General features: G+C 44.9%; 1 protein-coding gene across 1 annotated transcript in view; it reads right to left on the bottom strand.

The window, feature by feature from the left end:
- The window catches only part of LPCAT4 (lysophosphatidylcholine acyltransferase 4), a 592,186-nt gene extending 581,571 nt beyond the window's left edge, over positions 1-10,615 (bottom strand). Inside the window, exon 1 of the mRNA XM_086923609.1 lies at positions 10,371-10,615. Coding sequence (XP_086779735.1) covers positions 10,371-10,463 — 93 coding nt within the window. The 5' untranslated portion in view covers positions 10,464-10,615. The remainder of the gene's footprint in view (positions 1-10,370) is intronic.
- Positions 10,616-27,667: the final 17,052 nt, after the last annotated feature.

Below are 27,667 nucleotides of genomic sequence, written 5' to 3'. Positions count from 1 at the left end.
ACTCTGCACTCTGCACTCAACTCTGCACGCTGCATTCACACTCTGCACACTCACTCTGCACTCACTATTTCACACTCTGCACTCACTATTTCACACTCTGCACTCACTACTCTGCACTCTGTACTCACTACTCACACTCTGCACTCACTACTCACACTCTGCGCTCACACTCTGCACTCACTACTCACACTCTGCACTCACTACTCTGCACTCACTACTCTGCACTCACTACTCTGCACTCACTACTCTGCACTCTGCACTCACACTCTGCACTCAACTCTGCACGCTGCATTCACACTCTGCACACTCACTCTGCACTCACTATTTCACACTCTGCACTCACACTCTGCACTCACTACTCACTACTCTGCACTCACTACTCTGCACTCACTACTCTGCACTCACTACTCTGCACTCACTACTCTGCACTCACTACTCTGCACTCACTACTCTGCACTCACTACTCTGCACTCACTACTCTGCACTCACTACTCTGCACTCTGCACTCAACTCTGCACGCTGCATTCACACTCTGCACACTCACTCTGCACTCACTACTTCACACTCTGCACTCACACTCTGCTCACTCACTCTGCACTCACTACTTCACACTCTGCTCACTCTGAACTGTGCGCACTCTGCACTCACACTATAATAATCCTTATGCAGAATTCCTCTAAGGTATAAGCAGCTTGGGTTTTTCCTATAGGCGCCAAAGAGTCAATGATAGGAAAAGAGGGCAGAGAGTGCTAACCCCATCTCCCCACCCACAGACAACCAAAAATTATCTTCTGCGTTGCTTTGTTCTAATAATATGAATAAGGAATTTAAAGTATATGTATGGGCGAGTGGAAGGTGATCTATCGTATTCAATATATTCTTAACACAATTGGTGTTCATGGTTACCTTTACAAACGTGAGATGAAGATGATGCTCACTTTTTAGTTATATAAGGATATTTTGTCGAGTACATTCAAGTTCAACCCACTGGCTGTAAGCAACAAGCTGAGGATCAACAGGCGTGAAAACAGCGTGGTGGGCGCGCACGTGACGCAGCGTGGGCGTGCACATCAGCTGAAGGATCGCCGGAGAAGACACGAGTCTGCCTGCTGCCATGACTGACCAACTGCAGAGGGAAAGAGCCCGGTGAGTGTGGGTAGAGGGGGGGCGGCAGAGAGGGAGTGGGCAGAGAGGGATGGTGCGTGCGTGTGTGCGTGTGTGCGTGTGTCTGTTTCTGTGTGTGTCTGTGTGTGCACGGCCATGCCTGCCTGCCTGTGTGCGCGTTCACGGACCCTGGTCGGCGTGTTCACAGCTCAAGGTCCCTTCAGAGCGAACTCCATAACAATAGGTCTCGATGCCGAGACCTAAAAAGAAAATTAACAAATGGAAAGAAAAGAAAGAACCAGCATTGCCCCAGATATTCTGTTTACATCAATAATCCGAGACAGACTGCTTTTGGAACCTTCCGAATTGCTATTCCATTCTGCCCTGTCACGACACACCTTTCATCTCCCCGACATTCTTCTTTCATGCTATCATTCATGCCATGCCTGAGCTCATTCCTAAACAAGCATCATCACTTGTACACGCGGTGGAGCTTCACCTTAGTCAACTATTTCCTCAATGTCCTAAAAAACAGCTCGAGATCACTAAATCTTCAATTGTATCCCTTTTTTCTCTCAAACATACTTTTAAGCTCTGCCTCCAAATTCCAAATCCTTACAACATCTGGTCAACCAAACTCCACTCTGTGCAGTGCTGCAAAATGTACTGTTAACTCATATCTAGTCAAGCCACATATTATAGGTACACATTATACTTCTGAAACAGTAACCAATGAAATATTATGGCAGTCCAATGTTGATAGTATCAGAAAAGTATAAAAGTATGCTGTTCATTGCCTGAAACCGACATGTGTTTTGTCCCTTTCTTGGAACTTTATCAAGGTTTCGAATATTGAAATCGGTAGCTCCAATTAGTTTAATGTATGTACTGCACGGTGCAAATTAACCAAAAGGAATAAAAATGTGATTAGAGAAATTGATGGTTATTAACCCCTTGGACGCTGATGACGGAACCGCTCCGTCATCAGCTGCGGGTGCGCTGTGCTGATGACGGTGCGGTTCCGTCATGGCCCGCTCGGAGCGCCTGCGCTGGACGTTCTATTGAGCGGGGCGGGCCATGACGGAACCGCTCCGTCATGAGCACAGCTCAACCGAGGCTGGTGACGGAGCGGTTCCGTCACCAGCATGCGGCCGCCCCGCCCCCTTAGCACTGCGGCGGAATAGCCACCGCAGTGAAGGGGTTAAACCAGTTTTATAAAATACACTTAGGTGAGAAGAAATAAATTAAACATCCTGTGCAATATAAAAGCAATACCAAGTGCACATAAGTGAAGGAACTCAATACATTGCAACTTCGTGTCAAAAAAGAATTTTAAAAAAATAGAAAATAATACTGCAGGAATGGGGTACCGTATGTCAAGACAGAGGAAAAGGACCAAGGAAAGGTGAAGTATCATGAAGAAAATAAGGAAAGAGGTACCTCAGTTACCTAAAGAAGTATGACGAAGTATGGGCCTTACAGCAGAACCATACATGTTTCCGGCACACACAGTTCACCTCTGAAAAGCACCAAGGCTACACAGTTGAAGATGGGTTGTACACGTCTCAGTGGCTCTAGATCTACAGATGCAGATGGGTGAAGGTTCTTATGCATAGGGAAGGCCCTGTGGATGAGTACTCATACACCAGAGTTTCAGGTGAACATGGTCATCTTAGTGTTCTGTACAAAGAACGAACGTCCTTTCATGGTGTGGGCTTAGTAAAATGACTTTACTCTTATATTTCAGACTCCCTTTGACACTTATATACTTGAAAATAAGACGGAAACTCCGTTCTAGACTAGTGATGGGAATCATTTTATTTAATGCAAATAAATGCTGGCCGCTTTTGTCAAAATGTGGGAGGCTCACAGACTGCGCCACCGTTCTTCATCATCAATAATTGCTCTATAGTAGGTCAAATGCCTCACAGTTGGCATTTTCTGGTCACACGTGCCGGCACATCCTGTTATTAGGTAGAAGGAAATCAGGAGTATGAGTGATTCAGCTTCCATGGCCACTTTTCAAGAGAGGAGACAATCCTGGAACTTTTAACTCCACCGAATTATTAAACATCAGAATTTTGGCAATTCGTAAGTATACTAAAGAACATGTAATCCTGGAGCAATGGGACAATTTCTAGGGGTACAGTGGTAGCATATTGCTTATTTCAGTTGTTAGAAAGTGCCATCTTTCTTGCCTTGGTATGCCCCCACGTTTTCTGAACTGCTGGTGTGCTTTGACTGAGTATGCCCTGGGTTCCTGACAACCAGGTACCCAGGGCCTGTGTTCCTTCCCTAAAACTGTGCTGAAACTAAAAACCCAATTGGCATCTCTGGCCACCTGTCAGCCCCTAGTAAATGGTACCCTAGGTACCCAGGCATGGTGACCAGAGAAATCCCCTGAGGGCTGCAGCACTTATTGTGCCACCCTCAGGGGCCCTGTACCCTGGCAGCCACACACTGCCTTTGCAGGCTGAGTGCCTAAGTACAGAACTAAACCAAGAGCTGACATGGCACACATCCCTGTGTGCCGTGCCCACAGAACCCACTGCCCTAGCATACTTCATTCTCCCCTCTAGCTGGGTGCCCTATGCCAGGGTGTGGGCACAGGTGCTGGAGCCCTGTGCCCCTTCAGTACCCAGGGCCATTCCTGGGCAATGTAAGTGCAATGATGCCATTAATGGAGAAGTGTGGCTCACTGGTTAGAAGCGGCAGACCCGGAAACAGAGGTTGGCCCGGGACCAGGGTTCAATTCCCGACGCGGCAGGGTCTTGGGTCAATGTCCGCGAACTCGATAATTCTCGCCTCGGTGCCTACTCTAACCATGGGTTCCACTCTGCAACTCTGGGCAATAGCTTGCTTAATCTCCACAACGGCCCCTTCAGCACCGGGGATGCCTGGCTTCACCTTGGGGGTGCCCAGGACGGACCATCTCACAGGGAAAGCCAGGAAGGGTTCCCCAGTGGTATACAGCGCCAGGACACTCTGAGATGGGTCACAGTGTGCTTTACAAGTATACATTTACAAGAGTATATGGTGCTGCTGGGAGGTTGTCATTACGAACTCCACAGCGCCATAATGACTACACAATGACTACACTGAAGACTGACAAGTTTGGTACCAAACTTCTCAGCACATTAAACCCGCACTGATGCCAGTGTGAGATTTAATGTAAGATACACAAGAGGGCATCTTAGAGATGCCCTCTGAAATCCTAACCTACAATCCACGTCTGGGCTGAGTGGCTGCAGAGGCTGCCACACAGCAGACATGTTGCTGGACCCTGAGAGCCCCCCCGCTCTCCTGGGCCTGCAACAATGCACATCCTGGGTGAGGTGCTAGGTCTCCTCCCCCAGGATGGGCAGGGGGAAGCTTCAAAGGCATGCCACCTCTGTGCTCTTCTCCAGACCATTTGCTGTACCCACCAGTTCTAACCCCCACTCTGGCAAGAAGACTGGCGGGAAAAACTACGTCAGGAAGGGGGGTGTGCCAGCCTGTGCCAACCCCACCCCTCAGGTGGCGGAAGACGAGGTGAAGCACGACCCCAGGCTCCAGCCATCTTGTAGATGTAGAGCCCTGCCCAATCCCAGCTAGGCTCCTGCCCCCCTCCCACAGGAGAGGAGCAGACTAGGGGGTGTACTAGCGCCCCAAGACCACAAGGACGTCCCCCCAGGGACCGGGACCAGAAGTCCAGTGCCCAAAGACCCTCCTCGATGAACCAGCCGACGCCTGCAGACTCAGAACCAGGGGCCAACCCAACCGTGACCAGCAGAGGATAAGCTTTTCTGACACCCAAAGACACCCCTGTATCCGGCGCCCTACAGCCCCCTGTGCCTCCGTTTGGGGTACTTACCTGTGCTCCAAGATCCCAACTTACCTCTCGAAGTGCTGGTCGCCCCTGGAGAGTCTCCGTCCCCGAGCCTGCAGCCTTTGTTCCTTTTTGACCTTTCCCATTGGATAACATTGAGCGCCCGACGGCTCAAGAGCACCCCGCACCCAGCCACCGAGTACGCTGGCTGTGCCACCTTTGTCCTATCCTACTTCCCCCCTTGCCCTGAGCAAATGACCAGGAGCTCAGCTCCCACAGCCGCATGGCCTGCTAGCCAACAGCCACCAACCGAAGGCCCCCTTTCACTCATTGACTATCATTGGCCTACCTACCTCTGCACCCAGCCAGCCCTGCGCTGCTGGGGCGGAACAGACTATACTTACCTGACCCTGGGGGACCCCTGAGTCTACACCTGGAACCAAGTACTCACCTGGAAACCGGTAACTCACTTACCTGCCATTGGATAACATTGACCTATTTTGTCTTTCAAATTTTCTAAGTGTGAAGTTTTGAAAATTGCAAATATTCATAAAAAAATCAGCCGAAGCCCGAATTTTGAAGTACTCACCTGCAAGCAGGCGAGAAGCCAGTACTGTACCTTGCAGCCCAGTACTGAACCGCAAAAGTAATCCTTACCAGGTTTACTAGTAATCTGTATTTTCTCCATAGGAACCCATTGTCTGTTTTTCTATGAAATTTCTTTTAAGTACCTTCTTTTTAAAACTTGAAATATTCTCTAAAAATCATAAGAACTACTGAAACGCAATTACCAACCTGTTTTAAGTTCAGACCTCAGTGCTGGCCCTAGAAGCCCAGTACTGGATTACAAAAGTAACGCAATCATACTGTACCTGCAACCTGAATTTTCTCCCATTGAATAACTTTGCCAGATTGTCATTGAAAAGTTTCTAAGTGTGAACTTTTAAAACAGCTTTATATTCATGAAAATTCACCACAGTAACTAAAACTTTTTTGCTAACTTGGTTTCAGCTTAGACCCCAGGACTGAATCTAGGATCTAGTCCTGGAACTACTAACGTAATCTGTACTGTAATCAACTGTACTTTTATGGTAACAATTCATTGAGCTCAATGCTAAAGTGTGTCTAGACTTGAGTTGCCTTCAGCAACTCCTGTACCTATTGTGTTCACCAACTTCATTGCTTCCTTGCAAAGTAATTACATGAGAGTTGTCATATCTAGCAAAGTATATTGTTATGCCTGCTGGTTCTAAAAATAAAACAACTATATCTTTGGATATAACAACCATTGGCCTGGATTTCAGTCTTGGAGTGTGTGAAATACTTTGCTGACTGAGCGTGTACAACAAATGCTTTGCACTGCCCTCTGTACTGCCTTATTGCTCGACCAAGCTACCACTTTTGAGAGCAAGGTCAGTCCTGACTTTAACCTCGGTTATACATTTGGGGTTGGTGGACTCTATACACACTGTACTTCATTATTGTCCAGTATATATATAGAGCCACTTTCTCACATCAGCTAACAGCAGACACAAAGGCCATCATCAGATACGTTTAAAAGGGGCAAAAAAATCACCTTCTTTTGAACTATTAAAAGACACAGCGAATCAGCAACACGCGACACGTGGTTTTAAAACCCACAACGTTTAAAAATTACACGGTTTACAATATTACTGGAGTTCTCTGTCATTAAACCATGCAGTTCATTAGCACACATCTAACTCATATATTTAATTTATTTTCACTGCGAGTATTTATTTTAATTAACACTACCAATCAAAGGGGAGGTGTTGTTGCTGTTTGAAACAGGAGCAGTCAAAAACAGAGAGGTACATTTGGGGTAGGCTGGTGAAAAAGGGTGAGAGATGAAGAAATCAAGCGCACATTACCAGACAGAGGCTAGAGCTACAGGGTGGTCATGACACAAGGCTTGATACGAGTGAGCGGTTACTTGCCTTGCTTATGTGCTTGGTCATGAGATAAGGTGGTTTGCATCAATAGTAGTCTATTATTAATAGTGAAAATAAGTCTTTTGTAGAGCCTAGACATATCACTCTATACAATGACCTATGGGCCCTAATGATATCTGCAACATTTGCGGAAAGAAACAAATTAAAGTATGTCCCATTACACGAAAAATCCTTGAGATGAACCATAAAGCATTTATGAAAAATCAGAAAGGAACACATTACTCTTGCCCTGACAGAGATATCGAACTGGAGAGAGGGGCATTAAAACCAGAGCAGCTTAGGGGACATAGTCTCCTCCAAATAATCCTACCAGGAGTAGGCCTTGAGAATCACAGCATACACCTTCCCAAAGAATAACAGAAACAGAGTCCCTTCTGACCTGCATGTTTAGGTGAAGGGCTGGTGGCTAATCAACAGAGCAAATGCACTGTGGACTAAACAAAAGCTGCAAAGACATTACAGTATTGCTGGCATGTTGTAAATCTCCAGTTGCTATACAGCATTTTCATGTCGGAACTTAGTCAATGTCTAGGCATTCTCAGTCTCGGTAACGACGCCAAACTTCCTGTGATTCTGGGCAAATCACTTAATCTCCCCGTGCCTAACAAAAATGAATGTGTGTCCTAATGTAACGTAACTGGTGCTATGTAAAGCACTCTGATACCCGATTCGGTTTGGGTCTAGTTCGCGCTATATAAAACTCTGCAAAAAAAAAGAGGGATTCCACAAAGTAGTCAAGTGGAAGCTTGAACTCAGATCTCAAGGACTGTGGTCTACTAAGATAGAATGTAGACTGACTTGTTCCTGAAATTCTCCCTCATCAAGGATGACCCATGAAAACGATGCTGTATGTTTAAGGGTAACAGTTAGTGCAACCTCACTTGCAACCAAGGGGGATATTTGGAAGAAGACAAACAAAATATATTTTTTCATTGCTGGGAATGGTATGAGATTAGCTTCTCGACTATTGAAAAGGAGAGCTATAAACATCTTTCCACTCCATCACTAAAGCAGATAAGTCAACATATATCACAAGTAACTGATCCAGATTAACTGGAAATGCAAGTGAGCCAAACGGGAGGTTCACATTGTAAGTATCAGAGGCAGAAACAGGTGTACATTCACCTACAGAAGGAAACGCCCGAGATTATTGTCAGGGCAGGCGAGAAAAGCTATAAAAACAGAGATAATGGGAAGAGAATAAAAAGATAAAGAAGGATAACAGGCACACGATAAGACAAGTAAGGATACTGTGAGTGTGCCTTAGAATACTAACGTAGAGGCTACAGAAATTGATTATTTTACATTTTCTGCTTTTTTACTATTTTATATACAAAATAATTGTTTTTGAGTATTTAACTATTTTCTTTTAGGCAATTGCACCAACCTTTAACTATACAATAATTAATAAAATGACAATACAATAAAATGAATGTATGTTAAAAACAAAATCCAAGTTGTCAATCAGTTCTTAAAACTCTTGAAAAGCCTGCAATGTAACAAATATACAGAAAATGTGATAAACTAACGAATGTGCTCCACAGAAAGGGTGTAAGGTTATTTCTTTTTTGTAATTGTTTTTGAAAAAAATGGAAACTTGAGTGTCAAATTCGAATTATAAAGAGACCATGGGAAACAGCGATTTGTATCCGTCAAATTACGGAGTTAATACATAGAAATGCCCTTCGTAATAAATAACGTACGCATGCTAGCATTCAGTTGCTTTCATCTACAATGACGGTCCGAAGCGCTAGACATCCTAAACTGTACCAACTAGCAGTGGCGGTTGGTTAAAGTTGGTTAAAAGTGTAACTGGCTGGTGAGGTGTAACTCCTCTCTGAAACTGTGAAAAGGCGAGCCAAGTGATGAATGAGTAGATTCATACATGTATAACATTCAAGCCACCAGGACTTATTCGTGGGGTAAAGAATGTTAATGGAAGCGCACCACTTCAGGCACTGAGAAGACCTCCGGACTCGACTCCAGCGACCCTGCTTGAACTCAATGCATGGAAGACTCTCCGGACGGCCGCCATGCGACGTACTGTAACTGAAGTTTCAGAACCAAAAAGCGAAATACCCAAAGGCCTATGATACGGTATTTGCGGCCAACACGGTGGCGGAAGGATTCGCTGGCCAGAGGAAACGTGAACCACACTCTGATGGATGTACGTGCTCGCCTACTCCTTTTCAATAACCGGAACATGTTTTCCCTTCACCAAAAACATGTTCACTGTGCTGAGACGGTCCTTAAACAAGCGCAGAGAGTCCAGTCACCCTAATACGAACACATCATTAGAAGTCTATGCAGCATTGATTTCAATGGTATAGTGAGGGAAGAGAATGCAGAGGGGAACATGGAATGTACAATGCTTAAGCGGGTGACAGTTGGGACAGATGCTCTGGCAAAACGAAGCAGCTTGGTCGCATAATAAAGGTGCATTTACCATCAAGTGTGTAGTATCGCCACTACAGCATAGTTCGGGTTCCAGACAAAAACAGAGTTGCAAATGTTTTTTCGGACACTGGTTGAAAAGTCTCCACGTGAACAGTCTATGCCACCCAACCGTCACTTGAGCCTTCAATTGTCTGATACTACTGCAGACATTATAATAATCAATAAACGTTTGTTGTGGCCCATGTATGTTTCTGATTGAAATGTTATTGGCACCTCATGAGTAACAAAAAAGTAAATAATCACCACCTTCGCCCACTGCATTCATAACACCCATACAGTAAAATAACTTCAACTTGCAGATTCAGTGGTGTCTTTCATTAAATACTAGCTTGCTAGTGCCCCCTTCCAATAACTAACCCATTTGCCCCACCGCCACCTGGCCTGCCTCCCATGCCTGCTTTACTGCTTCTAGGCTGCTCTCTACACATCTTCCCGACCCAATGATACCAATTTCTCTATTCTTATTCATTATTTTCTATCCATCACGTAGCAGTCCCACCCCTCCCTGCCTACTTGCAAATCGTTCATCTCTCATTTCGGTTGCTCTGTATTCTTAAAATCCATTTTTCTCCCACTGATCTTTAGCCGCTTGGTTAGTTACGCTATTTCTTGCTCGATCATCTCTATATTTGCTCACCCGTCTACCCCTTACTCCATCATCTTCTACGAATATTTTAAGTGCACCATATCACTTTTACCCCAATTCGATGACCTGCATCCATCTGCCACACTTTAATCACTTATTTACACTTTCTGCCTCAGTCAACACTCTTGAAAGGTATACGATTATTTAGCCTCTTTACCACCTTTTCCCCCTCACAATCCTATTTGCCCATCTCGGATCCTCACACTCATTGTCTGTTCCTCTACATCTTCATTCTCCTTCACCCATTCGCTACTAATATTGTTCTCTCTCTCTGCCCCCTTCTGTCTTTATTCGCTCCAGGGTCACTGTCTCCGTACTGTGTTCTTCATCCACCAGTACCATCGTTTACTCTCTGACGCTGCCCTCCTTCCTCTAAGCCTCTTACCTGCGCTCTCTGTAGAAAGCCATGCAGGTGCACCTCGTGTATGAAGGGGTTGAAGGAGGCCAGGCCGGGCCCTTCTGCCAGCCCCCAACTCATGGGTCCGCTCAACCTGGAGCCTCCAAGATTAGGCTCCAGACTCTGTACAGTAGCAACAGTGCCACCATCCCCGGGGAGGGCCGGGAGCCCAGTGTCAAGGGAGGAGCCTCAACCAGTAACGTGACAGCACGGCCGCCATCTCATAACAGGACACACCCGCTGACTAACGTCAGGCTGCGTGTGCCCGGGCATCGAGACCAACGATAGACAATCGAAAATAACTAGCTCAGATTCTTTGCGGCATGGTTTATGATTTTTTAAAAGTCATTAGAATAACCTGACGTTATGTAATGATGAAACGTCATCATGAATCGAACGGAATACGCTATCCTCATACATAATGGAACACTTTAGAAAATGTGTTTTTGCTCAGAAGCTCCAAAGTTTTGTTTTGTTTTCCTTTCTGTTGTTCAGTTTTCCTATGATAAACTCCTCTTTAAAATGGCTGGTTCATTTAACAAACATCAGTGCGCAGGCTTTCGAAGTCGGTTGGTATTGTCCACCCTCTCTGTCTATTACAAGTGTCCAGAGCGAGACGAGTTCACACAACTACCAAGTGATCTGCTTGCGTGATCGATCGGGTAATGTCCAGCCCGATCATACGAAAATTACAAAATACCATAATATTTGCAAGTTCCCAGTGTTAACACATTCTTAGCACGACTTGCAGGACACCTTTTGCAATGCTTACTCTAACGAGTGTCATCTTATGTAAGTAATAATCTTTATTCGATAAAAAAATTATTATAAAAGCATACACATATAAAATCCAATTTGTATATACATGAACCACTTAAAAAAACATCATAATATACATTAGATTCCGGGCGATTAAAACCACAAATTCACAAAGTTAAAAATGGGTGTGTAAAAAAGGGAAATCGATTAACACAGGGCTATTTTTATCATATCTGACACCCATGCACATCTCTAGTATTTGGACTTATTGACATTCGAAAAAAATCTTTATTTCGATCACAAGATCATAAAAGATGTACATTACATTCTATACAAAAATTTAAAAACGTATTAAACGGCATTAGTGATCAGAATGTTAAAAAGAGATAAAAACAGAAATGTGCCACAAATTAAATCTGTCTCAAGTCTTCAAGTCTTTTTACACAAGTCTTTTACACATCGACCTACCATTTTACATACTGGCTTGAGCCATTTAGCTCTTGCCATCCTGTAGGCCGGGCATGCAAAGAAGAGATGGGCAATAGACTAATTAGGGTAGGCACAACTCGGGCAGGGAGCAGGTACGGAGTTTGACCCCTTACAAGATGCTGTCACGCTGTTAAGTGGCCGGGTCCCTAATCGCATCTTCATATATAGGACCCTGTCCCTGGGAACCTGTATAAAATCGAAGTATGGTTCTAGTTTACAGATGTTTTTATATTCAAAGAACGCCTCAGTGAGTTCCCCAGGTTTTGAATTAGAGAGCTCTAGCATCTGCACCTAGTCCCAATAGGCACGTTTTAAATCTTGCCTGGGCGGTGGGGTCTGGCTAGCCCACGCCTCTCTAAATCCAATATCTATTAGAAGCTGCCTGAGGTCTACTATCCATTTGATTCTACTCCCTGTGTCGGCTGACACCAGTTCATCAAGGGCAGCAGCGTAGTTAGACAACTCAGCAGTTCTTCTTATGCGAGCCCAAAAAAGCAAGGGGCGAAGGCGAGCAATATCCCGAATGGAGCACCTTCCCATATCATAGAACAGAGGCTTCAAAGGGGTGGATATGGGAAGGGAAATAAGGTCTCTTAAAAACTTGTTTTCCGACTTGACTAGCTCACTTGTATTCTCACAGCCCCAGAGTTCGGCCCCGTACAGGGCCGAAGGTAGTCCTTTGCCGTCATAGACCGCAAGCGCCGGGGCAACTGGCCTACTCACAGAGAGATGTTGTTCTCTAATGATGGCCCCAGACACCCGCTTGTGGTTTAAGAGCATCTTGGCTAGATGGGAACTCCATTTCATATTTTTAGAAACCCGTATTCCCCAAGAAGTCAAAAGACTCAACTACATCCAAGCGGGTATCGTTCAGAGTAATGCCATTTCTAAACCGTTTTGAGGGGTTGATAGTCATTAATTTAGTTTTACTTGTATTAATTGTCAACCCCCAAGAGTTACAAAAGGAGCTAAATCTATGTAAAAGCTTTTGGAGGCCACCCAGTGACTTGGAAATCAGGAGGGTATCGTCGGCAAACAGGAGGGTTGGTGTCTTCTCCCCAGCCAAAGTGGGAGCATCGGTTGGTTCCTCATTGAGGTGTTCCACCACCCCGTTGATGAATAACGAAAACAGGGTGGGGGCTAACACGCATCCCTGGCTTACCCCCCTGTTCACCACGATCCTCTCAGTCAACTGCCCTTGGGATCCCCACCTAATTTTAGCATAGTTGTCTTTGTGCAGTCTTCTTAAGAAGTCAAGAATCTGGGGGGGAATACCCAGTTGTAAGTCCTGCCAAAGCATCTCCCGGGGAACCAGGTCAAATGCAGTCTTCAGATCTATAAAGGCCAGGTAACGACTACCTTTCCCTATAGTCACTATTTTCCAATAGATCATGAAGAATCTGAATACCTGGTCCATTGTTCCCACCTTCTTTCTAAACCCCGCTTGATAGTGGGACAGGATATTTCCATCATCCATCCATGTTCTAATCCTCATAAGGAGCACCCTGCCAACCACCTTCTGAATCACGTAGATTAAAGTAATCGGTCTGTAGTTGGCAGGGTTCTCCCTATTTCCTTTCTTGAATATCAGAACAACCTCCGCACCTTTCCAAGAGTCCGGAACGGGAAATCCCCTTGCTATCAAATTTATTATAAGTAAAATGAATTGGGCCCATGGCTTGGGATCGTACAAGAGCAGGTCCCCAGGGAGACAGTCGGGCCCCGCGGCCTTTCCCGGAGCAATACTATTTATTGCTAGCTCCACTTCTTGGAGCTCAAAACTATCAAATGACTCAGGGGCAACTGTGCTAATTAGGGAGGTTTCAGCGCTTGGAGATGCAGAACATTCTTCTCCCAAATAGAGATTGGAGAAGTGTTCTTGCCATTGCTGGCCTGTTATATGATTAGGGATTTGGTCGGAACCTTTCCTATTTCCTTTGTTAATTAAATCCCAAAATAATGTTGCATCCTTCTGGCTCGAGGCCTGCTTGAGTTCCTGCCAATGGGCCTCGTCCACTAGAGCCTTGGAATAATCTTTCCTTGCCGTTCTGATTGCTGGTGAATCCTTCTTTCTAACAGCAAGAGGTAGTGCTGCCCTCTTTTCCCTACAATGCGTGGAATACCATTGGTTATTAGGCCTTACTCGTTCATGCTTTGGGGCCGATTTCCCTTGTATGATAAAAAAGAAGCTTAGCTTATTAATTAGCTCTTGATAAGAATTGTGAAAGTTAAATTGGTTCCCCATATCACTATGGAGCACCATTAGTTCCCTGTTCTTAGAATCGACAACCTCCCTAATGCTTTGCAGTTTGTCTTTTTGCTGGGACAACTTGTTCCATTTGAGGCGTTGGTTACAATTAGAAGGAATTACCTCTCTTGTTAACATTAAAGGACGATTGCAAGTCTTTAACCCAGAAGATCGCCAAATGTTGTTTACTTGTAGACAGAGGGTTGTGGTCACTGTCTATTGAGGGAATAACTGCCATATCTTCCAAATCCCCCCAGAGTCGAACATCAATAAGAATATAGTCTATTATGGACAGGGAGCTTAACCTATTAAAGGTATTAGCTCAACGTGGGTCAGAGCGAGTTCTCCCATTCACAGCTCTTAGGCCATATTCCAGAGTGAGGGCATTAATTTGAATAGCTCTCTGAGACCACTTCTTGATGGGATCTAAGTTGAGGGTCGGAATAGCCCATTTTGCATCCTCTTCGGTAGTTCCCAGAATGTCATCTGCACTCAGAGGTTCAAATGTAACATTGAAGTCCCCAGCTACTACAATGTTAGAGTGCGGTGAGATGAAAGATAGTATGCTTTCCAAAGATGTTATAGTCGATAACATCTGGGCACCTGGAGAGCCTCTTGCGTAGATGTTAAATAATTCTAAGGCTGTTCCATTAGGTGTACTTTTGGCAGTCAAATGTAGAATATCTCGTGTCAGGCAGGTATGCGTAGCAATCGTCCAGTTAAGGGAAATACTAATCCAGATTTGTAACCCCCCAGAAGGGCGTCCTTTGCCTGAACTGGTTGCAGGGATGAAATAGGAGGTGTAGCCAGATTTATATGGAGGAGTTAGGCTCCATGTCTCCTGGAATAGACATATCTCAAACTTTTCGATAACTATTTTCCATTCGGGGAGCAGTAATTTCTTCTCTAAACCCGCTATATTCCACGAAAGAATATTGAGAATTGTTGGGTTAGTCGTGGTGGATGGTAGCTGGGGAGTCACATTACACTCTTCAACAGATTGCAGTCAGTCAATATCCTCCAATGTGGAAAAGAGTTCAAATCTATTTAACGTTGGTACTACATAGTCATGGGGAACTCAAACCCGGTTACTGTCTCCTACACTAACCCTAGCTATAGTCGGCGTTGGAGAAGCCCGATAGAAAAAGCCCAGGGGCAAAATGTGAATATTTGTTTCCCTCAAATCCCTTGTACCTGCCCTTTCCAGGATTGTTTGTACAAGGTGCGGGGACCCAAAACTAAGCACCACTCAATCCCCTCTACACTGTATCTGGTTGTGTCCTACCCATGGAACTCTGCAAACCATTTTAAGTTCTCGAAATAGGGAATCGCCCAACCTGGTTCTGGTGTTTAACATGTGTAAAGCTTTGTTCTTTAGCGATTCCCAGTGTTCGGTATTATTGGTCGTGAGTGCTGGTATATTAGAGAGTACGATACATATACAAGGGGGTCCCACTACATCAAACTGTCAAGTAAACATATGAAAAAATAAACAAAAAACTTGTCTGAAATCTTGTCACATTTGTTTTTACTCACAGTGTGAGAGAGAAACATAAAATGCTAAAATTACGACACAACAAAGGCATTTAATCATCATCATAGAAAAGTGTGCCCCGAGAGGTGAAGGAAGGAAAGGTAGTGCAACGTGAGGATAAGTATTTCTTAGTACAGTCGAAAGTGCATAAATAACTTCATAATTTGTAAAGCAGTACATAATTCGTCCTGGCTTCAAACGTGAGCCAGCTCTGGAAGAAGACAACAAATGTTCATAACATTCTTATGCTACAACGTGCTCAAAACGCTTCAGCATATATCGGAATTATCTTTAGGGCAAGCCGTTATTATGGTGGAGACAAAGTCGACGTTTCGACCCCAATGTGATGGTAGGAAACAGTTTAAACCTTAGGACGGGGTCTTCATCAGGACGTGGGGGGGGGAGTGTTTGTGCGAAGGGGCAATTGAGTCTAAAAGGAAATAAACAATCATAAATAAACTACTCAAAAATAGTGCCTGAATCACACAGAAAACTGTATATAAATGACCAGAAGCTATTTACCATGGGGGGGGGGACATCAGGCAATTTGCTGGCAATCCAAGGAAGCGCGGGAGATCTAAAACGATAAGGATACTCATGTATTCTCGAGGTCTCACTCATAAGCACAAATGCCAAACATAAGCGCGTCAATCAAGCGTGAAACTCATTGTATTCTTTAGGATCACTAAGAACATGAACTACTGAGGTGATGTCATCAAAAACGATGAATGAATTCTGTAGGAACAAAAAGGTACATTAGAGAGGACAATGGTGTATGGTGTAGCTTCCGGGGGGAGGTTGAGGGAGCTGCTAGGTATGGTGTTCCTCTCCCGTGTGGTGCCTGGGTCTCGACTCCTTTGCTGTTCCCTAATGCATACAGAGCCATTAGATGTGATGGTTTGGCTACTCACAATGACATTGGGAACTAGACCCATCCTGCCCTCACTGTAGTCACTGCCGCCTATCTCCTTAGGTTGGCTGTTACTGTGCACTGTAACTAAGCTAGATGCAGTTGACTGGCCATTTACGGCCTCACCCAGATTTAGCATTGGTGATAGTAGGTGTTGCTCCAGCTTACATAGCCTTGTGTCTATTTCTGACAGTTTGGATAGCAAGGGTTCTAGCAAGGCCACCATTTTCTCACCCTGGGAAAGGAGAACCTCCTCAAAATCCCTAAACACATGTTTGATGTAGGCTCTATCCTCTTCCTTATCTCTAGATCAGATAAGTATTTCTTAGTACAGTCGAAAGTGCATAAATAACTTCATAATTTGTAAAGCAGTACATAATTCGTCCTGGCTTCAAACGTGAGCCAGCTCTGGAAGAAGACAACAAATGTTCATAACATTCTTATGCTACAACGTGCTCAAAACGCTTCAGCATATATCGGAATTATCTTTAGGGCAAGCCGTTATTATGGTGGAGACAAAGTCGACGTTTCGACCCCAATGTGATGGTAGGAAACAGTTTAAACCTTAGGACGGGGTCTTCATCAGGACGTGGGGGGGGAGTGTTTGTGCGAAGGGGCAATTGAGTCTAAAAGGAAAAAACAATCATAAATAAACTACTCAAAAATAGTGCCTGAATCACACAGAAAACTGTATATAAATGACCAGAAGCTATTTACCATGGGGGGGGGACATCAGGCAATTTGCTGGCAATCCAAGGAAGCGCGGGAGATCTAAAACGATAAGGATACTCATGTATTCTCGAGGTCTCACTCATAAGCACAAATGCCAAACATAAGCGCGTCAATCAAGCGTGAAACTCACTGTATTCTTTAGGATCACTAAGAACATGAACTACTGAGGTGATGTCATCAAAAACGATGAATGAATTCTGTAGGAACAAAAAGGTACATTAGAGAGGACAATGGTGTATGGTGTAGCTTCCGGGGGGAGGTTGAGGGAGCTGCTAGGTATGGTGTTCCTCTCCCGTGTGGTGCCTGGGTCTCGACTCCTTTGCTGTTCCCTAATGCATACAGAGCCATTAGATGTGATGGTTTGGCTACTCACAATGACATTGGGAAATAGACCCATCCTGCCCTCACTGTAGTCACTGCCGCCTATCTCCTTAGGTTGGCTGTTACTGTGCACTGTAACTAAGCTAGATGCAGTTGACTGGCCATTTACGGCCTCACCCAGATTTAGCATTGGTGATAGTAGGTGTTGCTCCAGCTTACATAGCCTTGTGTCTATTTCTGACAGTTTGGATAGCAAGGGTTCTAGCAAGGCAACCATTTTCTCACCCTGGGAAAGGAGAACCTCCTCAAAATCCCTAAACACATGTTTGATGTAGGCTCTATCCTCTTCCTTATCTCTAGATCGGCTATTATTATTAACTAATGAAGAAGCAACTGCCTGACCCCCCACGTTGTCTCCGCATTTACTCCTTGTTTTAGCCACCTTGCTAGCACAGATTGAAATTTGGGGCTGTCCACGCACCTTCCATTTTTTAATATTATTTTGAACCTCCACCACCGTTGTCTGCTCCAGTCTCTGTTGTCGTGAACGTATTTTGGGAGAGGGGGAAGGATCAGGAGATACTATACTACCATTAAGATGAGGATTCGTTACTTCAGAAGTCTGGAACTGGGCAGTCACCAAATGAGTGGGGTCCACAGTTGGGGCCTAAATAGGGGGGAGGTTGTATTTATGGGCTCCTATTGAGGCTCGATGTGTTTGGGGATCTAGGGAGAGTCTTTTTTCAGTAATCTTGATTTTGTGCATAAGAACCGACTCAGCCCGTGACGTGGAGTACAGATCTGAGTGGGAATAGGTGTACTTTGGGGGTTCCTGTGAGGATGGCATTCCCGTAGTCAATTTTTGAGAGTACCAGGGATTGAACGACCCATTTGAAGTCTTCAGGCGGGATGAACGGTTTGATATTCTTCAGGTGGTGGAGAGTGAAGAGAGCTCCTTTAGCAGAGTTTTTTATGTGGTCATTGAGGGTTAGATTTGTGTCAATGCTAATACCAAGTGATTTCACCGAGTTGGACAAAGAGCGAACAGTTGAGTGCATTGAGGTCAGGGATCCAGGTTTGGATGGGGAGTCCGTTGTATTAGAGGAAAAGAGGATGATTTCAGTTTTCTTGGGGTTAAGGTTGAGATGGTTGGAGTGAAACCAGTGTTGGATCTTGTTTAAGGTATGGTTAAGATGAAGTACATCAGAGTGGGACCTAATTTTATAGTAAAGCTGGGTGTCGTCAGCATAGAGGTGGTAGTTGATTACTGCTTGTTTCAGTATGCGGGTAACAGGTTTGCATAAAGAGGTTAAAGAGAGAGAATGGAGCCTTGGGGGGTGCCTAGGGAAACCGGAGAGGGGTTGGATAGGCAGCCATTCATTTTGACTTGTTGTGTTCTGTGTTGGAGAAATGATGTGAACCATTTAAGGACCTGACCGTTTAGGCCAAAGCGAGACTTTAGTGTGTTGAGAAGGGAGTTGTGGTTGACTGTATCAAAGGCAGCAGAGAGGTCAACGAGAATGAGTAGGCAGGATTCACCGTTGTCAAGGGAAGAGTGGATATCATCAATTATATTTAGCATGGCGGTTTCAGTTCTGTAGCCTTTTCTGAAACCGGATTGCAAGCGGTCAAGAAGGTTGAAGTTTTTACTGTGTTTATCTAGTTGAATTAGAGAAAAATTTTCCAGGCTTTGGAAAGAAGCGGTAGGTTAGAGATAGGGCGGAGGTTGTTCAGGTCATTAGGATCTGAGGTGGGATTTTTAGGGATAGGCGTGATTTGACCGAGCTGTAGTGAGTCCGGGACACAACCTGTGGAGAGGGAAGCATTGATTAATTTGGTCCAATGAGGGACAATATTATGGTTGAGCTTCTGGATACGACTAGAGGGGATAGGGTTTTTGGTGTGTGAGGATGGCTAAAGTTTGGTGATGATGTTGGAGACTTTGAGCTCAGTCACAGGGTGGAAGTGAGTCCAGGATGCATTGTTTTTTAGTTGCAGGGCTGGATTCAAGAGTGGTGGTTGCGGGGGGAGAGTGGAAGGGTAAGAGGACAGAGTCAGGACTGGGGGATCGTTTAGTGTAGTGTCAGCAACGAAAGGGGCATTGGGTGGGATCTCAGTTAGATGGAAGGAGCAATAGATTTTGGTGATTTTATCAGAGAAGAAGTTGGTAATTTCCTCACATCTATTTGTTGAGGCAGTAAGTTTTAGGGGGGCTGTGGATGTTTGGTTGTAGACGATGTTAAAAAGTTTTCTCGGTCTGTTTTTGGCACAATCGAGTTGAGTTCGGAAAAAGGAAGCCTTTTTTCTTGAAGATGTGTTTTTTATAGGATGATCTAGCGGCCTGGAGACAGCTAAGGTGGGCAGAGAAGGGGTGTTGTCTCCAGGATCTTTCAGTCAGTCTAAGTGATCGCCTTTCATCGTTGAAGTCAGAGTTAAACCAAGTTTTAGATGGAATGTTTTTTTGCTTTTTCAGTTTGGGAGGGGCTAGAAGGTCTATGACCTCACTAGCGGTGTTGTTGAAAAGTTCGGTGAGCTCATTTGCGTCTTGGAGAGAGGGGTGAGAAGAAGTTGAGCTTGTAGCTTAGACTCAAGTTTTCCAGGTGGGATTTGATTGAGGTTGCTGGTCCATTTTAAGGGTTTGTGATTTTTAATGGTGGGGAGAGGGGAGTGGATTCGATTTTAAACAGGATGAGGTGATGGTCAGACCAGTCAGTGGGGAGGATGCTCGAGATGGAGGCCAGGTCATTATTGGATATGATGGCATCAAGAGTGGCACTTTTGGTGTGTGTGGATGAGTGACACATTTGGACAAGGCTATTGATCTCTAGGAGATTGTTGAAATGGGTGACTGTGGGGTCAGCAGTATTGTTCCAGTGGATGTTAAAGTCTCCAAGGAAGAGGTTTTTCAAGTTGGAGAGGGAGCATTGAGAAAGTAGGTCGGATAGTTCCTCAGCGAAGGGAAGTGGATCACCCGGAGGGTGGTAAATGTTATGTAGGCGAATTGGGGGGCAACCCTGTATTGTGAGTTCTGCGCCAAGATATTCAAAGGTGCAGTGGTCAGAGTTTTTAACACAGGAGAGTTGCAGCTCTTTTTTGTATATAATAGCTAGACCACCTCCAATTCTGTCTCGCCTATTTTTACTCATGATGGAGTAGCCGGGGGTGGGGGGGTAAGTAGCTTAAGGATGGCTGTTGAATGGTCATTAAGCCTGGTTTCTGTAAGGAAGGCAATGTCGATGGATTCATTGAGTAGGGTTTCCAATATTTCAGTTGCGTGTCGGGCAGCCGAGCGGCAGTTTGCGAGCATGCAGGAAAGGGGCTTAGGGTTGGTTTTGGTGGTAGGGCACAAGTATTTATTTATTTATTTTATTTATTGAGGTTTTGTATAGCGCTGGCTTCACCCATGGATATCAGAGCGCTTAACATTGTGGGTCTGATAGTCACGAGAATAACAGGACAAGTGCATCAAAAAGTAATCAATGAACATACACAGAGATAACATAATGAACATAAAAAAATATTTGAGAGATCTGTGAGGAATGATCATCAGGAAGGTATAATATTAAGAGGATGTCATAACATCATATATTATACTGTAAGCATTCAACTAGGTTAGTTTAAACAGGCTAAGGTTGGCAGGTACGGTTCATGAATAAGGTGAGATGAGAGTTCAATGGAGTTGCAAAGATAAGGGTAAAGGGTTATGAGGGGGGAGTTTAAGGTTGAAGAGAGGTTGAGGTGTGGAGAGTGGTTGAGTTTGGAGGGGCTTTCTCATAAATTTATTGAGCCGGGCATATATGGTTTGGGGGAGAGGTTTAAGGTAGGAGGTGGAAAGTGGGGGGAGGGGGATGTAGAGAGTGGGGGAGAGAAAGATTGGGGAGAGGGAGGGAGTAGAAAGTGTAGTGCATAGGGGCTTAAGAGCCCCAGTATTTGTTGAGCATGTGTGTTTTAAGGTCTTTTTTAAAATTGAGATAGGAGGGGTTTTCTCGTAGATTTTTAGGCAGGGCATTCCAGATGCTGGGGGCCTTTCCAGAGAAGGAGCAGGATTTTGAGGTTTGTTTTTTTCAAAGCTGGAGGATGAGTAGAAGAGAGTTTGTGCTTCTCAGCTGTCGGGCGCAACCTGCTTTCTTGAGTTTATTTGAGAGGTAAGGTAGGGTTTTTTGGTAGAGGGCTTTATGTGTAATGCAAGCTTTTTTATAGGAGGAACGTCCTTCAATAGGGAGTCATTTAAGGGTCTTGAAGGCCGGTGATATGGGATCGAAGTGTTTGCAGTCTGTTGTGAGCCTAGCTGCTAAGTTGAGGATGGACTTTTAGGGGGTAAGGTGAATTTTGGGAGTTCCGGCGATCAAAACATTTCGGTAGTCAATTTTCGAGAGGACTAAAGATTGGACAATCAATTTGAAACTTCAGCGGGAATAAACGGTTTGATTTTTTTAAGATGCTGGAGTGTGAGAAGTGCTCCCTTTGCCGAGTTTTATATATGGAAATTGAGTGTTAGCTCTCTGCTGATGGTGATGCCAAGAGATTTAACTGATTCATCTTGGGAAAGAGAGTGGTTGAGGTCATTAAGGTCAGAGATCCAAAACTGAATGGGGAGAGGATTGTTTTAGGGAGTGAAGAGGATTATTTCTGTCTTGCTGGGGTTGAGTTTAAGGTGATTGGAGTAGAACCACGCTTGAATCTTGATTAGGGCACAGTTGAGGTGGAGAATGTCGGCGTGTGATTTAAATTTATAGTACAGTTGGGTGTCGTCCGCATATAGGTGGTAATTTATTCCGGCTTGTTTGAGTATGAGGGTCAGGGGTTCCATAAAGAGGTTGAAAAGTGCGGGAGAGAGAATTGATCCTTGGGGGGGATACCAAGGACGACAGGTGTGGGGCAGGAGAGGTGGTTTTGTATTCTTGAAGTACTTTAAGTAGGGTTGAGTGGTTTACTGTGTCAAATGCAGCGGTAAGATCAAGAAGAGTGAGTATGCAGGACTCTCCCTTATCTAGGGCGAGGTGGAGATCATCTACTATATTAAGTAATGCTGTTTCTGTGCTGCACCCTTTGTGGAAACCAGATTGAAGAGTGTCAAGTAGGTTGAAGGAGTCAATATGTATATCTAATTGGTGAAGGGCACATTTTCCGAGGGCTTTGAAGAGAAAGGGGAGGTTAGAGTTGGGGCATAGGTTATTAGGGTCATTAGGGTCGGCCTTGGGGTTTTTAGGAATGGGTGTGATTTGGCCAAGTTGGAGGGAAACTGGGAAGCACCCTGTGGAAAGTGAGGAATTGATGATATTGGTCCAGCAAGGGGTGATGATGTGCTTAAGTTCATGGATGAGGGGGGATGGTAGTGGGTCTTTTGTATGGGAAGATGGTTTAAGTTTGGATATGATGTTAAATGTAGTAAATGTCCTCTCTAATGTTCTTCACTAGATAGACTGTACTATGTCATCTGTGACATAATAGAATGCCTGGGTGACTCTCTGGCTCACTGTGTCTCTCTCTACCTGGCTGTGGCAGTTGGTTAACTCAGGCGGAGCTGCTAACAGCTAGCTCCTGGTGGGGTCTTACTTCTGTACCTAATATCTTGGAAGGAACTTACAATAAAGGAACTTAACTCCACAGTGGACTCTGCATCTTCCTTTACTACAATTTGGTGACGTTTTTGAAGAGGATGAACCTACGTGTACACTAAGGAAGCTACTTCAAGAAAAGGAACTTAAGAAAGGAACTAAAGACTTCGTGAAAATTATTCATAAGACAAAAGGTAACGCCAAGCTGACCCCACCAGTGTCCTATCTCACCTGGACAGCCTGCACCCTGGGCGTGTGTTTTTACCTTGATGTTGGCTTGTTTTTGGACATCTTGAAAATTGTGCACTGTGAATTCTAAGTGACTTTACAGCAACCCCTACCTACTACTCTGCTTGTGTCTGTCCTGTGTTGGAAACGGGTGTTTATTGGTGAAACATTCTGTTTAAAATTGACCCAGCACCTTGAAGCAAGGCATCGGGTTGGGTGAGGGGCGTGACTTGTACTCAAGTTTGTTGGTGGCCGAGGACAGCGTGGCAGTTTCATTCAACTTGGCATCTTTGTGGTGACATTTTTCACTTGTTACTCTGCACTTTCCCACTGATTGAGTGCCTTGGCAGCGCCGTCCCGAGTCAGCACATTCGGGCACCGGAGCTGTTCTTGCTCAGCGCATTCAAACGGGCGCTTGTTGGAAGGGGACTCGGCGCAGCTCTGACAATATTTTTGCCGGTGAGTGGAAGGCATTGTCATAGGTTTTTTGGTCTATTCACGATGCGGTTTGGTTCATGGGAATTGAACCGCCGCATTTTAAAAATGTCACGAGCCTTCCTACATTCACACTCTTACCGGTCACAGTCTTACCGGTCTCGTGTTGCCTCCGTCTTCTCTGTGACGTCCTGGCTTCCAGCTGCCTCGCAACAAGTTAGTGCTCCAACGTGCCTTGAGCCACCCGGCTCAGCGTCAAAAGGCGTGCCTCCATTTTGTGTTTTTCTGGACAATGCCTCAGCTTGCCGGTCATCTGTGCTGCTTTGGTGTATATCGTCCACCTTGGCGATTATGGCATGATGGTTTCGGGAAACGGGGTGCTGTCTGCCTACGGAAGAGTTTAGCCTGCATGGTCTGTGGCTCATTTTATTTACAAGGTGCGTACAATTTGGCCGATATGTGAAACACGAGATTTCTCAGTGGAAAGGGAAGAGGAGCATCAGAACTCTCGATTTTTCTTCTCTAATTGCATTTTTTGAGACTGCCTGACATTTGGAGACTGTGTGACTTTCTTTTTTTTGCGTCAAGTGTCAGCGCTGACTGCTGTGAGCTGTGTGCGGGGACTCTGGGTGAGATATCGCTCACCGGAGCTCAAGTCATTTACTCATTGTTTTTTGGTAGCACTTAGCATCCCAGTGCATCTTTTGAGTGCGTGTCTGTTTGACATGGTTTATAATTGGTGTTATGTTTAGGTGGTATTATTCACCCTATCCTATTGTGTGTTTTTGCAGGGAATTTCTTCTCCGTTTTGGAAGCTGTGTTTATGGAAAGTGTTTTGTGAGTACCATGGGTCTATCTTTTGTGGTTTGGTTTCCTAGGATAGCACATTATTACCCTATGTGTACCCCTCTTTGGGGAGGTTGTTTTGCGGATTGTTCATGCCCATTCTGTTCCCAGGGTCATTGTCCTGTAGTGTACCCTTTCACGGGAGGTTGGGTCTTTGGGGGTAGTCCATGCCCATTTCTGTTTCCTAGGGTGATGTTGAACCTTGCTGTACCCTGCGTTGGTGATGTTGTTTGCTGATGCTGTAGTGTTTGTGGGTAGTCAATGCCCCATTTTTGTCCCAGGTCTATGGTCCTGTGGTGTACCCTACTCAGGGGAGATTGTGTGTGTGCGGGTAGTCCATGCCCCATTTTGGTCCCAGGTTTATTGTCCTGTGGTGTACCCTACTCAGGGGAGTTTGTGTGTGTGGGTAGTCCATGCCCCATTTTGGTTCCCAGATATTGTCCTGTGGTGTACCCTACACAGGGGAGGTTGTGTGTGTTTGCGGGTAGTCCATGCCCCATTTTGGTTACACAGGGGAGGTTGTGTCCCCATGTAGTGGTGTTTGCGGGTTAGTCCATGCCCCATCTTGTGGTGTTTGCGGGTAGTCCATGCCCCATGTAGTGGTGTTTGCAGGTTGTCCTTGCCCTATTTTTGTTCCCAAGTTTATTATCCTGTGGTGTACCCTATTTAGGGGAGGTTGTATTTCTTTTTAATCTCAGAGTTTCTTCTCCGCGCTGTCCCCTGCTTTTGGTGGAGACTGTTTGTGCACTATGTTCTGATCTAAGTCTACCTTCTTGTAACTTGTGGCCAGGGTTTCATGTTGGTAAGACTTTGTGCTGTGAGTTTATTATATCTTTGGTGTCAGCACGTCTTTATCAAGGGAAGCTCTAGTTTGTTCTTTGTAAAGTTTGTTTTTCTTTGGTGAATTAAGGGGGTTTCTCTCTTTTGTCTTGAGTGAATTTTACCCCTATTGTGTCTTTCTCCAGTGTCCCCGTCTACACTCACTTTCGTCCTAGGGTGTTTACCCTGTGGTATGGGGAAGTTTTGAGTGTGACCACTTAGCTTAGCTGTTTCGGTTCGTTAAGGGAGGGGGATGTGGCATATAGTGTTTAATTTACTTTTCTTTGTTCACATTTCTGCTTATGATACCTCATGCTAGTGTCATCTTTGAACATCTCTTTTAGGTCATTCTTGTACTTTTCTGCTGATGATGCATTTGAGGTATTTTGCCTATTGTGTTCTCTGTTCTGTTCCTATTCCATAAGGGAAGAGGATGTGTAGTAAATGTCCTCTCTAATGTTCTTTACTAGATAGACTGTACTATGTCATCTGTGACATAATAGAATGCCTGGGTGACTCTCTGGCTCACAGTGTCTCTCTCTACCTGGCTGTGGCAGTTGGTTAACTCAGTCTGAGCTGCTAACAGCTAGCTCCTGGTGGGGTCTTACTTCTGTACCTAATATCTTGGAAGGAACTTACAATAAAGGAACTTAACTCCACAGTGGACTCTGCATCTTCCTTTACTACATTAAAGACTTCTAGTTCTGATACAGGTTTGAAATTATGTCAAGAAGCATTGTTTTTAAGCCTAGGTTCAGTGGGGCCAGCTTCCAGTAGGGTGGGTGAGGGGAGGGAAAGGAATGGTGTGGGGGTAGGAGGTAAAGTGGAATTAGGGTCGCGTCAGGGGGACACTGGGGTGTTGGGGGGGCTGTGAAATCAGGAAGGATTTATCAATTTTAGCAATTTTTTCGCAAAAGAAGCTTGCAATTTCAAAGCATTTGTTGGTGGAGGCCAGAAGGCTTGGAGGGGGGGCGGGGAAGTTTGGTTTCTAACAATGTTGAATAATTCTCTGGGACGGTTCTTAGTCCGGGAGAATTGTGTTCGGGAAAAAGAAGCCTTTTCAGAGAAGATGTGTTTTTTGTAGGTGGCTCCAGCATTTATAAGGAGGGTTAGATGAGCAGGGGAGGGGTGATGTCTCCACGTTCTTTCAGCGAGTCTGAGTGAGCGTCTTTCATTGTTGTGGTCAGAGGTAAACCTGGATTTGGAGGTAATATTTGTCAGTGTTTTTGTTGTGAGAGGGGGGAGTTGGTCTAAGCTGGTCTAAGACCTCAGAGGCTGATTTGTTGTAGTGCTCTGTGATTTCATTTGCATTGAGAGAGGGTGGGGTGAGATGGAGTTATGCTTGGAGTTAGGGTACCTGGAGGGATTTGCTCAAGATTTCTAGTTGTTATCTTGGTTTTGTTGTTTCGAGTCGGGGCGGGTGGGGTAGGTGGGAAAAGTTTGAACAGTATGAGGTGGTGGTCAGACCAATCAGTGGGGATGATATTGGATCGGGAGGCTAAGTCTTCATTTGCGATGATAGCTTTGAGAGTAGCCCCTTTGCTGTGTGTCGGAGAGTGGCACAGTTGATTGAGGTCACTAATCTCCAGAAGATTAAAGAGAAGGTTGATTGTGGGATCATCAGGTTCATTCCAATGAAGGTTAAAGTCACCAAGAAATAGATTTGTTGAGTTAGAAAGAAGTGCTTGCTTAAGGAGGTCAGATAGTTCTTCAGCGAAGGGCAGAGGTTCACCAGGAGGGTGGTATATATTGTGTAGTCGTATTGGTTTTGAGCCCTTTAAATTAAGTTCTGCTCCGAGATATTCAAAGGTTGTGTAGTCCATAATCTTGGATTGGGGGATTTGGAGTTCTTTTTTGAAAATTACTGCTAGACCACCTCCTATTTGCTCAGATCAGTCTTTCCAAATAAAGGAGTAACCAGGGGGGTTAGTAAGTCAAGGATGGGGGTTGAGTAGTCCTTGAGCCAGGTTTCTGTGAGGAAGGCGATGTCAATATCTTCACAAAGGATGGTTTCGGATATTTCGGTCGCGTGTCTAACAGCTGAGTGGTAGTTTATGAGTATGCAGGTAGTGGATTAGGGTTTGGGTTGGGGGAGAGCATGGAGGGATGATTGTGAGTTGGGGTGGGAGTCTAGGAGATTCGGGGGCTGAGTGGGTTCTGCTGATCCCCATTATAACAGGGATGTTAGATTGAGGGAAGGTAGGATACTTGCGAGAGGGCTTATTAGGGTAAGGGATACAGATGTCAGCTAAATTGGATTCAGGAGGACAGTGTAATCTGCTGATCAATATAATAACAGGGATGTCTGATTCAGGGAAGGAAGAATCCTTATGGGTGGTCTTATTGCGTATGAGTCACAGATGTCAGCTAGGTTGGAGGTGGAGTAGTCATTTAAGGTGCGATACA

The sequence above is a fragment of the Lissotriton vulgaris genome, chromosome 5, assembly GCF_964263255.1.
Source record: "Lissotriton vulgaris chromosome 5, aLisVul1.2, whole genome shotgun sequence".
NCBI lineage: Eukaryota > Metazoa > Chordata > Amphibia > Caudata > Salamandridae > Lissotriton > Lissotriton vulgaris.
This window is presented reverse-complemented; position numbering and strand designations above follow the sequence as displayed.